General features: G+C 46.5%; 1 protein-coding gene across 1 annotated transcript in view; it reads left to right on the top strand.

Moving 5' to 3' along the window:
• Nucleotides 1-14,197, top strand: part of CCDC80 (coiled-coil domain containing 80) — a 115,089-nt gene that overhangs the window by 84,506 nt on the left and 16,386 nt on the right. Inside the window, exon 6 of the mRNA XM_044283585.1 lies at nucleotides 184-287. Coding sequence (XP_044139520.1) covers nucleotides 184-287 — 104 coding nt within the window. The remainder of the gene's footprint in view (nucleotides 1-183; nucleotides 288-14,197) is intronic.

The following is a 14,197-nucleotide window of genomic DNA, read 5'->3' as shown; positions in this document are numbered from 1 at the left end:
AGCCCAATTGCTCTTTTCTACAAAATGGAGCCTAATATGGACATTTTCATGAGCCTTAAGCGATTGTCCACTAGTTGATCAGCGAGGTTCTGACACCCCGCATCTGTTTGGTTGAAGTTGAAGGACAAGTGTAGTTGAAGGACTTCTATTGGCATTTACATGAATTTGTTCATTTCTCTAAAGGTTCCGTTGGAGAAGACGTTTGCTGATTATATCTTCTGCCAATGATGAAGAATGGGCTTATCAGCAGCAGCTGTATGCACTGAGCGGACAAGCTTGTAATATGGGTAAGTCTGATACAACTGCTGGCGCTATAGAAATCATCTCTCCGTCTCCTATCCAGTAAAAACTCAATCACATAATAATTAAAATAATGCCTGTAAAACATCATAGATGGATAAAAAAGTTAAATACATAGTCAGGGCTACAACGCAAAAAGCACACAAAGATGCAGCACCACCCCCTAGTGCCAAGATATATCAAAGGAGGATAATGGTTTACATACAGATTTTAACTTACAACATATCTCAAAGGATCATTCTCAACCAAACTTGTATTCACAGTTCTGCAGGGTGTTGAGCTCTCAGGTTTAATTCTGGCTCAGTCTCCCTCAGTGGTGAATGCTATGGGGCATGGGTGGAGGAGAACCCAGCACTAAGCTACTTCTTCTGGCCCCAACATGAAAACACAACACTTTTCAGGCAGTTGCCACGAGAAGGAGTTCAGTGATTTTTACAGTTACCATTGTATACAGTGATAACATACATTTTTGTGTACTGAGCTCCTCCTAGTGGTGGCTGCAGGCAGAAAGTTTTATCATGTACTATATGAACTGAAGCAGGAGACATAGAGCTGTATGGCCAAGACTTTTTAATTTATTTATACCAATTGCCTGGTGTAAATTCTATGAGAATTATGGTGTTCAGAATGACATATTTATGAAACACCTGCTCCACTTTTTCTAAAATATTGTCAGAAATCTCCTAGTCAGCTCTTGGCCATCCCCATCCACCTGAACAATAAAGGGAATATGGCTCCAGGTCATGTAGCTACTGAACCCTTATCAGCACTTTAACAGTGCCTTGCACTGGGAGCTTACAGGCAGTTGAAGTATCCAGCTCACAAATCATCTAGATCTAGGAGTGTGGATTTGGAAAAAGAAAACATTAAAAGATGACTGGAGGCTAGTTGATTTGATTTTTGTCATAGAAAGAATTTGGCCCAAAAAAAAGATCCAAGATGGGATTGGACCTCACTTTTTTGTTAGAAGCTGGTTTGGTGGTCTTGTTCCAGATTTTTAAACTGTTATGGCCTGGAGGAAGCCATGTTTGACTTTACATCTGGCCATGCATGGACGGGCCAGGTCTTCTCTTAGAGTGTTGCTCTGAATTACTCCCTCTACAATATCCATAAGCCTAATGGGGCATAAGGACTGGGATGTCTTTAGGAGACAACCCAACCTATTACTGGTGTCTCTGTTGACAAGCTGTCAACTGGTCCCAATAGCAATTGGTAGTACTGTAAATGCAGCTAAGGAAAACTCAGTCATTATGTGCTTTTGAGTTAGTCTGCCCATGTTCCAAACGTTGCCTGTTTATTCACACCGACTCTCCCTTGCATGGTCTGCCTTCTGCCTGGTAATCATATTGACTCTCTGTCACCTGCCCTGACCTCAGATTGTTTTACGGATACGTGCAAATTCTACCTGCCCTGTCCTCAGCCGGTTTCTGACTACGAGTATTTATTGATCCCTCAGTACTTTGCATCAGTGTCTCTGCCCCTGTGGGTCAGCTGCCAACTACACTGTGACTATTCTATGAGGTAGTGGCCTGGTGGCTCATGTGCAATGAAGGTCAGATCCATGTATAGGGGTTAAAGGGTGAAAACTAGGTTACGGCCAGGACAATGCCCTTAGGAATAGCCCAAAGCCAAACTGGTTAGTTGACACAATGGGTCCACATCCACTGTCCGTTATATATACTTGTAGATTTAACCCCTTAAGGACACATGACGTACCGGTACGGCATGTTTCCCGAGTCCTTAAGGACACATGACGTACCGGTACGTCATGGCTTTAAATAGCGATGCCGGCGCCGCGGGGGTTAATCGGAACGGGATGCCGGCTGAAATCATTCAGCCGGCATCCTGTAACAATGCAGGGGGGGGTCATTTGACCCCCCCGCATCGACGATCGCAGAAAACCGCAGGTCAATTCAGACCTGCGGTTTTCTGCGTTTCCGGTCCATTCGGGTGTCCTGTGACCCGATGAACCGGAAAAAGACTGCGATCGGTGGCGTAATTTTACACCACCAATCGCAGTCCGAGGATTTGCAGAGGCGGAGCTGGCCCTGGTGCTGAACGCCGCTGTCCAGGGTGCTGATTGGTGCAGGGGAGAGAGGCGCGAGATTCAAACTTCCTGCGCTCCTCTCTCCCCTCCTCTTCCTGTTCTGCACGAGCACCCGGCAGCATCGTCCAGCACCAGCTCCTGAGTCCCCCTAATCGCCATCCATCACCCTCCTGCACCCATCGCCACCCAGGTAGGTTAGGGTCAGTGAGGGAGAGGCACCTTTAGGCAGGGATAGAAGGGAAAAGTTAGAAAAAAAAAAAAAAAATCACATTTATTCCAAACTTTTTTTTTTCAGCTACCAGACCCCAGACCCCCCTGCCACTTGCCCCCCCCCCGCATCCCCCCCACCACCAGCCCCCCCCTCACCACCAGCCCCCCCCCCCACCAGCCCCCCCCCCCCCCCCCACCAGACCCCCCCACCACCACTTTTTTTTTTCTGCGTGCGCTGACTGGCCGGCACTTTTTAGCGTCCGTCCACTGTTAGCGCATCGCCCGCCCCACCGCCCCACCACCCCACCGACCGCTGATCAGCGTTGAACCGCTGATCAGCAAGTTTGAACTTTTTTTTTTTTTTTTTCTAACACTTGCCCATTTTTTTTGCCTGGACTTTTAGTACGTGAACACCCGTGCCCCCACACACACGCACATAGAATAAAGGTTTACACGCACGCACATACACACGCACACACACACACCCATGGCCCGCCGGGTGTTCTCGGCCGAGGAGGCATATGCCCAGATTGCCTCCGACTCTGAGAGCCCCAGTGAGGATGAGGATGACCCCACGTTCCTTTTGTCATCCGCATCCTCCTCATCATCATCGGATGACGATGAGCCACCAAGGCAGCGGAGACGCCGCCAGGCGGAGCCAGGGGCCACACATGCTAGGGATCCTGTGGCCCACCCTAGTACGAGCCGCCCTGGGGTTCGTACTGGTTTCCCGGCCCACCAAATAAGTTCACCGGAGCCCCCTGCCGATGAACTTAGCTGGTGTCCCCCAGTGGACTTTGAGCCTGAGATTCCGGATTTCGCTGGCAATCCTGGAATCCAGATTCCCACAGTGGGGTTTACTGAAATATACTTTTTTAGTTTTTTTTTCAGTAACCCACTGGTGAATCTGATGGTGGAGCAGACGAATCTGTACGCCCAACAGTTCGTCGCTCAAAACCCGGGCTCATTTTTGGCTAGACCCGGTGGCTGGACGCCGGTCAGTGCAGCCGAGATGAGGACATTTTGGGGCCTCGTGCTGCATATGGGTCTAGTGCAAAAACCCAGTGTCAGGCTGTACTGGAGTGGGGACGTCCTATACCAGACCCCACTGTACAGTACGGCCATGACACGCTCCCGGTTTGAGGCCATCCGGAAATGTCTGCATTATTCCGATAATGCAGCATGTCCCCCCCGAAGTGATCCTGCCTATGACCGGCTGTACAAGATACGGCCGGTCATCGATCACTTTGGGGCCACATTTCAGCAGGCCTACGTACCTGGAAGGGAGGTCGCGGTTGATGAGTCTCTCGTTGCGTTCAAGGGGAGACTCAGTTTCCGCCAATACATTCCCACAAAGCGGGCGAGGTATGGCGTGAAGCTATACAAAATTTGTGAGAGTACCTCAGGGTACACTTACAAATTTCGTGTGTACGAGGGGCGAGATTCCCGGATTCAACCACCAGAATGTCCCCCCACTCTGGGTGTTACCGGGAAACTCGTGTGGGACCTTATGTACCCACTGCTGGATAAGGGTTACCACTTGTACGTGGACAACTTTTATACCAGCATTCCCTTGTTCAGGTCCCTTGCCGCCAGATCCACGTTCGCTTGTGGGACCGTGCGGAAAAATCAACGCGGCCTCCCTGCCCACCCCCTCCAGGTACCTATCCCCAGGGGTGAGACCCGTGCACTTACCAGTGGAAACCTGTTGCTGGTCAGGTATAAGGACAAGAGGGATGTCCTTATGCTGTCCACAATCCACGGTAACAGCACCACCCCAGTCTCTGTGCGAGGTACCACGGCAACGGTCCTCAAGCCCGATTGTATCGTCGCCTACAATCGGTATATGGGAGGAGTTGATCTCTCTGATCAAGTCCTCAAGCCATATAATGCCATGCGCAAAACCCGGGCATGGTACAAAAAAGTTGCGGTCTACATGGTGCAGGTTGCCATGTACAACTCTTTTGTACTATCCCGAAGCGCTGGCAGCACAGGGACATTCCTCCAATTCTATGAGGCAGTCCTCAAAGACCTGATCTTTTCGGACCGGGAAAGAGCAGGCCGGAGTACCTCGGGAACTGGAGGCGCCCGGATCGTCCCTGGCCAACACTTTCCAGGTGTGGTCCCCCATACTGGAAAGAAGGGACGAACCCAAAAAAGATGCAGAGTGTGTCACAAGAGGGGGATACGGAAGGACACCACTACTCAGTGTGACACTTGCCCCGATCATCCGGGCCTCTGCATTATCGATTGCTTCAGGGAGTATCACACTTCCATGGAGTACTACATTTTTATAATCTCCAACAGTCCCCTAGAGAACATAAAACACTATGGCTCTCAGACTTTGGAGACACAGAAACAATTTTTTTTCCCCAAAAAAATATTAGTTTTAGTGCAGGCATCCTCAAACTGCGGCCCTCCAGATGTTGTAAAACTATAACTCCCAGCATGCCCAGACAACCTACAGCCATCAGCAGGGCATGGTGGGAATTGTAGTTTTACAACATCTGGAGGGCCGCAGTTTTAGGATGCCTGCTTAGTGTCTCCAAAGTCTGAGAGCCATACATATTGGGCATCGTCGCGTGCGTAAAAGTCGTCGCTATAAAAATAACATTTGACCAAACCCCTCGGATGAACGGTGTTAAAAATATAAAATAAAAACGGTGCCAAAACACCCATTTTTGGGCAAAATTTCCATTTGAATCCTTTTTTTCCAGTAATAAAGCAAGGGTTAACAGCCAAAAAAAACTCAATATTTATGGCCCTGATTCTGTAGTTTGCAGAAACACCCCATATGTGGTCGTAAATGGCTATATAGCCGCACGGCAGGGCATAGAACGAAGGGAACTCCATATGGTTTCTGGAAGGCAGATTTGATGGACAGTTTTTTTTTTTGACACCACGTCCCATTAGAAGCCCCCCCTGATGTAGCCTAGACTAGAAACTCAAAAAAAGTGACCCCATCTAAGAAACTACACCCCTCAAGGTATTCAAAAGTTACTTTATAAACTTTGTTAACCCTTTAGGTGTTCCACAAAACTAAATAGCAAATGTAGAAAAATTTTAGAATTTAATTTTTTTGTTACCTTGCCTCAAAAAAGTGTAATATAGAGCAACCAAAAATCATATTTACCCCTAAAATAGTACCAAATCAACAACCACCTTATCCCGTAGTTTCCTAGATGGGGTCACTTTTATGGAGTTTCTACTCTAGGGGGGCATCAGGGGGCTTGAAAGGGTACATGGTGTAAATAAACCAGTCCAGCAAAATCTGCCTTCCAAAAACCGTATGGCGTTCCCCTTCTTCTATGTCCTGCCGTTTAGCCAAATAGTAGTTTACGACCACATTTGGGGTGTTTCTGCAAACTACAGAATCAGGGCAACCCATTTTGAGTTTTGTTTGGCTGTTAACCCATTTTTTTCAGTAATAAAGTAAGGGTTAAAATGGAAAATTTTCCAAAAAATAGAAATTTCTAAATTGTTTCTCCATCTGCCATTAACTCTTGTGGAACACCTAAAGGGTTAACAAAGTTTGTAAACCCAGTTTTGAATACCTTGAGGGGTGTACTTTCTTAGATGGAGTCACTTTTTTGAAATTTCTATTCTAGGGGTGCAACAGGGGGCTTCAAATGGGACATGGTATAAACAAAACCAGTCCTGCAAAATCTGCCTTCCAAAACCCATATGGCGTTCCCCTCTTTCTACGTGCTCCCGTTTGGCCAAACAGTAGTTTACGACCACATATGGGGTGTTTTTGCAAACTACAGAATCAGGGCAACCCATATTGAGTTTTGTTTGGCTGTTAACCCTTACTTTATTGCTGGAAAAAATGGGTTAAAATGGAAAATTTTCCAAAAAATAGAAATTTCTAAATTGTTTCTCCATCTGCCATTAACTCTTGTGGAACACCTAAAGGGTTAACAAAGTTTGTAAACCCAGTTTTGAATACCTTGAGGGGTGTACTTTCTTAGATGGAGTCACTTTTTTTGAAATTTTTATTCTAGGGGTACAACAGGGGGCTTCAAATGGGACATGGTATAAACAAAACCAGTCCTGCAAAATCTGCCTTCCAAAACCCATATGGTGTTCCCCTCCTTCTATGTCCTCCCGTTCGGCCAAACAGTAGTTTACGACCACATATGGGGTGTTTTTGCAAACTACAGCATCAGGGCAACCCATTTTGAGTTTTGTTTGGCAGTTAACCCTTGTTTTACTCCTGGAAAAAATTGATTATATTGGAAAATTTTCCAAAAAATAGAAATTTCTAAATTGTTTCTCCATCTGCCAATAACTCTTGTGGAACACCTAAAGGGTTAACAAAGTTTGTAAACCCAGTTTTGAATACCTTGAGGGGTGTACTTTCTTAGATGGAGTCACTTTTTTGAAATTTCTATTCTAGGGGTGCAACAGGGGGCTTCAAATGGGACATGGTATAAACAAAACCAGTCCTGCCAAATCTGCCTTCCAAAACCCATATGGTGTTCCCCTCCTTCTATGTCCTCCCGTTCGGCCAAACAGTAGTTTACGACCACATATGGGGTGTTTCTGCAAACTACAGAATCAGGGCAACCCATTTTGAGTTTTGTTTGGCAGTTAACCCTTGTTTTTTTCCAGGAAAAAATTGATTATATTGGAAAATTTTCCAAAAAATCTAAATTCTAAAAATGTATGTCCATTTGCCATGAAGTGTTGTGGAAGACCTAAAGGGTTAACAAAGTTTGTAAAAACAGTTTTGAATACCTTGAGGGGTGTAGTTTCTAGAATGGGGTAATTTTTGGGTGGTTTCTATCATGTAAGCTTCACAAAGTGACTTCAGACCTGAACTGGTCCTTTAAATTTCAAGATTTACTTCTAAACTTCTAAGCCTTGTAACGTCCCCCAAAAATAAAATGTCATTCCCAAAATGATCCTAACATGAAGTAGACATATGGGAAATGTAAAGTAATAACTATTTTTGTAGGTATTAATATGTATTATAGAAGTAGAGAAATTGAAACTTGGAATGAGCACATTTTTCCGAATTTTTGTCAAATATTTTTTTTTATAAATTTTTTTATAAATTTTTTATAAAATTCCATTTTACCAGTGTCATGAAGTACAATATGTGACGAAAAAACAATCTCAGAATTTTTGGGTGGTTTCTATTATGTAAGCCTCACAAAGTGACTTCAAACCTGAACTGGTCCATAAAAAGTGGGATTTTGAAGATTTCCGAAAATTTCAAAATTTGCTTCTAAACTTCTAAGCCTTGTAACATCCCCAAAAAATAAAATATCATTCCCAAAATGCTACAAACATGAAGTAGACATATGGGGAATGTAAAGTCATCACAATTTTTGGGGGTATTACTATGTATTGCAGAAGTAGAGAAACTGAAACTTTGAAATTTGCAAATTTTTCAAAATTTTTGGTAAATATGGTATTTTTTTATGCAAAAAAATTAACTTTTTTGACCCAATTTTAGCAGTGTCATGAAGTACAATATGCGACGAAAAAACAATCTCAGAACAGCCTGGGTAAGTCAAAGCGTTTTAAAGTTATCAGCACTTAAAGTGACAGTGGTCAGATTTGCAAAAAATGGCCTGGTCCTTAAGGTGAAATAGGGCTGTGTCCTTAAGGGGTTAAAATGGTGTTAATAGGTGGATCTACACTTTTATTTTCACTATCGCACTAGTAAAATGATATTTACTTTTACAATCTATTTTACTTTTTTTTTTTAAAAATTGTGTATGGATAGATGGCTATTAAAGGATATTGCAATATCTTAGGCCTCTTTCACACTTGCGTTGTCCGGATCCGGCGTGTACTCCACTTGCCGGAATTACACGCCGGATCCGGAAAAACGCAAGTGTACTGAAAGCATTTGAAGACGGATCCGTCTTCAAAATGCTTTCAGTGTTACTATGGCACCCAGGACGCTATTAAAGTCCTGGGGGCCATAGTAGTAGTGGGGAGCGGGGGAGCAGCATACTTACCATCCGTGCGGCTCCCGGGGCGCTCCAGAATGACGTCAGAGCGCCCCATGCGCATGGATCATGTGATCCATGCGATCACGTCATCCATGCGCCTGGGGCGCCCTGACGTCACTCTGGAGCGCCCCGGGAGCCGCACGGATGGTAAGTATGCTGCTCCCCGCTCCCCACTACAGTTTACCATGGCTGCCAGGACTTTAGCGTCCCGGCAGCCATGGTAACCATTGAGAAAAAGCTAAACGTCGCATTCGGCAATGCGCCGAAACGACGTTTAGCTTAAGGCCGGATCCGGATCAATGCCTTTCAATGGGCATTCATTCCGGATCCGGCCTTGCGGCAAGTGTTCCGGATTTTTGGCCGGAGCAAAAAGCGCAGCATGCTGCGCTATTTGCTGCGGCCAAAAAACGTTCCGTTCCGGAACTGAAGACATCCTGATGCATCCTGAAGGACGGACTGTCCATTCAGAATGCATTAGGAAAATCCTGATCAGTATTCTTCCGGCATAGAGCCCCGACGACGGAACTCTATGCCGGAAGACTATAACGCAGGTGTGAAAGGGGCCTTAAATATTACAGATTCTTTCTATTTACTATTTAGAACAATATGATATACATTAGCAGTAAACTGAACTTCAGTTACATATGCAGTATATCTCTGCCCTGTGACAGGACCTGGATTATGTATGTATAAACCCAGTTGTTTGTGTAGCAAAAAAACAACTTCTAAAGTTCGGGGGAGAATTGGAAATGAGATAGTACATGTGAACACCTTGGAGTTTGTTCTCATGATTCACTAGGAAAGAATGCACAATAAAAACATGCCTGTCCCAGATAAAGGCCACCGGGCTTTCTCTCCAAATTCATTTCATAAATCTAGAAATTTAAAGGGGTTTTCTAAAACTTTTATACAGATCGGTGGGGCTACATGCACACGAACGTTAGGGCTCCGTGCCCGTGCTGCGGACCGCAAATTGCAGTCCGCAATGCACGGGCACAGACCGTGGGGCAGTCGCATGAGGATCGCAGACCCATTTACTTAAATGGGGTCCGCGATCCGCATCTGACGGTCCGCATCGCAAAAAAGCAGTGCATGCGCTACTTTTTTGCGGTGAGGAGGCACGGCCAGAAACACCACGGAAGCACTCTGTAGTGCTTCCGTGAAGTTCCGATCCGTGCCTCTGTTCCGCATCTCCGTGATTGCGGACCCATTCAAGTGAATGGGTCCGCGATCCGTGATGCGGAATGCACGCAGATGGTGCCCGTGTATTGCGGACCCGCTGTTTGCGGGCCGCAATACGGCCACGGGGGGCACACGGTCCTGTGCATGTAGCCTAATGGTCAATCTTTTAAACAGGCCTTGATATATAATTTAGGATTATAGCCAAGCCAGTATCTCATCTACAATCAGCTATTTCCGGGTGATTGGCTCTTATCAATGCAGAGCACCGAAAACTGACTTGCCTTTTTCCCAGCTCTATTTAGCAGTTAAATACTATATACATAATTGAGTTACTGTAAAAACATTATTTTTCATGCACTAGTCCTGAGTTACAACCTTCATTTTAGCCCAGGTCTACAATAACAATTTTGTTGGTTGTTATTAGAAACAGTCAGCAAATAAAGTCAACAAATAACAAGTCAGCTGAGCTGCTATAGTTTTTACTGCATCACATTAAGTGACTACGTTTTGTACAGATATCTAGCCAGAAAGGAATGGTGGGATATTTCAGCTATAAAACCTGCAATGGTTAAAGGAACTACAGGGTACAGGTTAAAGAAGAATTGCCTGTGAGACTCACTATGCCAGCTGGCGGTCTCTGCAAGGAGACAGCCAGGGCCGGTTCTAGGTGAAATGGGGCTCTGGGGCGAAAAACAATAAGGGCCCCCCATGACACTTGATGACTTTTACAGAAGAAACTGTATATTGTGGGGCACAGTGTTTGCTATATGTGTATAACATAAACATAATTCATATGAAAACTTACATTTACTTGGCTTGGCCCTTGGGGATCTCAGACACCACTTCAACACTTGGCCGTGGGCTCGGCAGAGCTGATGTTGTGCTTTATCCTAATAAGAAATATTTCATAATAAGGATTTGGAGAAAGGGCAGAGGGATGGCAGAGCAGGGAGAGGCTGGTGCTGCTACTAGGGGGTCATACCATGGGGGAGTAATAAAGCCCACCATAATGTTCCCCCCCTAGTAGAAATGATTCTCCTTATAATCTGACAGTGCAAAAAATACCCCCTTGTAATGCCCGCATTTGAGCTAATGTTCTACATAGTGCCCCCATAATGTGCCAGTATAAAATACCCCTATATAGTGCCCCCAGTAAATGCCCCCAGAGTGCTTCTCTCCCCCCTCCCTCCTAGTGCCCCCCATAATGTACCAGTATAAAATGCCCCATGTATAGTGCCCCAGTAGATGCCCTCAGTGTACCCCATAATTTGTAAGTATAAAATACCCCATCTCAGTAGCCAGAGGCCCCTCATATCATGTGCCAGTAGCCAGAGCCCTCCCCTATCATGTGCCAGTAGCCAGAGGCCCCCTTATCATGTGCCAGTAGCCAGAGGCCCCCCATATCATGTGCCAGTAGCCAGAGGCCCCCATATCATGTGGCAGTAGCCAGAGCCCCCCATATCATGTGCCAGTAGCCAGAGCCCCCCCATCATATGCCAGTAGCCATAGGCCCCCCTTATCATGTACCAGTAGCCATAGGGTCCCCGATCATGTGCCAGTAGCCTGAGCCCCCCCCCCATCAACATATGCCAGTAGCCAGAGCCCCCCATCATGTGCCAGTAGCCACCAGTATTGTACACCAAAAAAAAACAACACTTATACTTACCTCCATGTCAGTGATGCGATGCAGGCCTCTTCCAGCCTGTGTCCCGCACTGTACGGCTCAGGTGGCGCAATGACGTAGAGCGCGCCGCCTGCATCGGCCTCTGATAGGCTGCCGGCACTAGACCGGCAGCCTATCAGAGGAAGAGGAAGGGACACACCTCTCCCTCCCCTGCCCTGCTGCACAGCCATCTGTATCGCTGTCCTGAGGACGGCGATACAGATGACTATGGAGATAAGCGCTTCCACAATGGAAGCACTAATCTCCCTGTGACTGTCCTGCCACCGCTGCCCCCACGAAAATATAGTTAGTTGCGGGCCGGCGCGGGGGGCCCCTAAGGACTCAGGGGCCCGGGGGCAATTGCCCCCCTTGCCTATATGGAAGCGCCGGCCCTGAAGACACCGTATCCCCCGAAAGCTGCATCAAAGGCTTCTCCTCCAGCCAACCAGTAGAGATGGCCTTGCGGTTCGCCCGGCTGTGATTTCACGGCGAACTTTGCTCATTTGCAGTTCGCCTAACGGGCAAACATATGGCGATGCCCGCCGGTGCCATATTTTTTTACATTGTGAAGAACTTTTCACCCAAGACACATCCATCAGGTGGTACAGGACACCTAATTAACCGCCTCCGGACCGCCTAACGCAGATGTGCGGTCCGGAGGCGGCAGCCCTGCGCACAGCGACGCATATACGCGTCATCTCGCGAGGGCCGAGATTTCCTGTGAACGCGCGCACACAGGCGCGCGCGCTCACAGGAACAGAAGGTAAGCGAGTGGATCTCCAGCCTGCCAGCGGCGATCGCTCGCTGGCAGGCTGGAGATGTGATTTTTTTTAACCCCTAACAGGTATATTAGACGCTGTTTTGATAACAGCGTCTAATATACCTGCTACCTGGTCCTCTGGTGGTCCCTTTTGTTTGGATCGACCACCAGAGGACACAGGTAGCTCAGTAAAGTCGCACCAAACACCACACTACACTAAACCCCCCCCCCTGTCACTTTTTAACCCCTTATGAACCCCTGATCACCCATGATCACCCCATATAAACTCCCTGATCACCCCCTGTCATTGATCACCCCCCTGTCATTGATCACCCCCCTGTCAGGCTCCGTTCAGACGTCCGTATGATTTTTACGGATCCACGGTTACATGGATCGGATCCGCAAAACACATACGGACATCTGAATGGAGCCTTACAGGGGGGTGATCAATGACAGGCGGGTGATCACCCATATAGATTCCCTGATCACCCCCTGTCATTGATCACCCCCCTGTCATTGATCACCCCCCTGTAAGGCTCCATTCAGATGTCCGTATGATTTTTACGGATCCACGGATACATGGATCGGATCCGCAAAACGCATACGGACGTCTGAATGCAGCCTTACAGGGGGGTGATCAATGACAAGGGGGTGATCACCCATATAGATTCCCTGATCACTTCCCTGTCATTGATCACCCCCCTGTCATTGATCACCCCCCTGTAAGGCTCCATTCAGACGTCCGTATGATTTTTACGGATCCATGGATACATGGATCGGATCCGCAAAACACATGCGGACGTCTGAATGGAGCCTTACAGGGGGGTGATCAATGACAGGGGGGTGATCAGCCGTATCCATGGATCCGTAAAAATCATACGGACGTCTGAATGGAGCCTTACCAGGGGGGGTGATCAATGACAGGGGGGTGATCAGGGAGTCTATATGGGTGATCACCCCCCTGTCATTGATCACCCCCCTGTCATTGATCACCCCCCCTGTAAGGCTCCATTCAGACATTTTTTTGGTCCAAGTTAGCGGAAATATATATATTTTTTTGTTTGTTTTTTCTTACAAAGTCTCATATTCCACTAACTTGTGTCAAAAAATAAAATCTCACATGAACTCACCATACCCGTCATGGAATCCAAATGCGTAAAATGTTTTAGACATTTATATTCCAGACTTCTTCTCACGCTTTAGGGCCCCTAAAATGCCAGGGCAGTATAAATACCCCACATGTGACCCCATTTCGGAAAGAAGACACCCCAAGGTATTCCGTGAGGGGCATATTGAGTCCATGAAAGATTGAAATTTTTGTCCTAAGTTAGCGGAAAGTGAGACTTTGTGAGAAAAAAACAAAAAAAAAATAAATTTCCGCTAACTTATGCAAAAAAAAAAAAATTATATGAACTCGCCAGGCCCCTCATTGAATACCTTGGGGTGTCTTCTTTCCAAAGTGGGGTCACATGTGGGGTATTTATACTGCCCTGGCTTTTTAGGGGCCCAAAAGTGTGAGAAGAAGTCTGGGATCCAAATGTCTAAAAATGCCCTCCTAAAAGGAATTTGGGCACCTTTGCCCACCTTGGCTGCAAAAAAGTGTCACACATCTGGTATCGCCGTACTCAGGAGAAGTTGGGGAATGTGTTTTGGGGTGTCATTTTACATATACCCATGCTGGGTGAGAAAAATATCTTGGTCAAATGCCAACTTTGTATAAAAAAATTGGAAAAGTTGTCTTTTGCCAAGATATTTCTCTCACCCAGCATGGGTATATGTAAAATGACACCCCAAAACACATTCCCCAACTTCTCCTGAGTACGGCGATACCAGATGTGTGACACTTTTTTGCAGGCAAGGTGGGCAAAGGGGCACATATTCCAAAGTGCACCTTTCGGATTTCGCAGGCCATTTTTTACACATTTTGATTGCAAAGTACTTCTCACACATTTGGGCCCCTAAATTGCCAGGGCAGTATAACTACCCCACAAGTGACCCCATTTTGGAAAGAAGACACCCTAAGGTATTCCGTGAGGGGCATGGCGAGTTCCTAGAATTTTTTATTT

The sequence above is a fragment of the Bufo gargarizans genome, chromosome 3 (genome assembly GCF_014858855.1).
Source record: "Bufo gargarizans isolate SCDJY-AF-19 chromosome 3, ASM1485885v1, whole genome shotgun sequence".
Classification (NCBI taxonomy): Eukaryota; Metazoa; Chordata; class Amphibia; order Anura; family Bufonidae; genus Bufo; species Bufo gargarizans.
The sequence above is the reverse complement of the archived record's forward strand: the minus strand, read 5'-3'. Positions and strand labels throughout refer to the sequence as shown.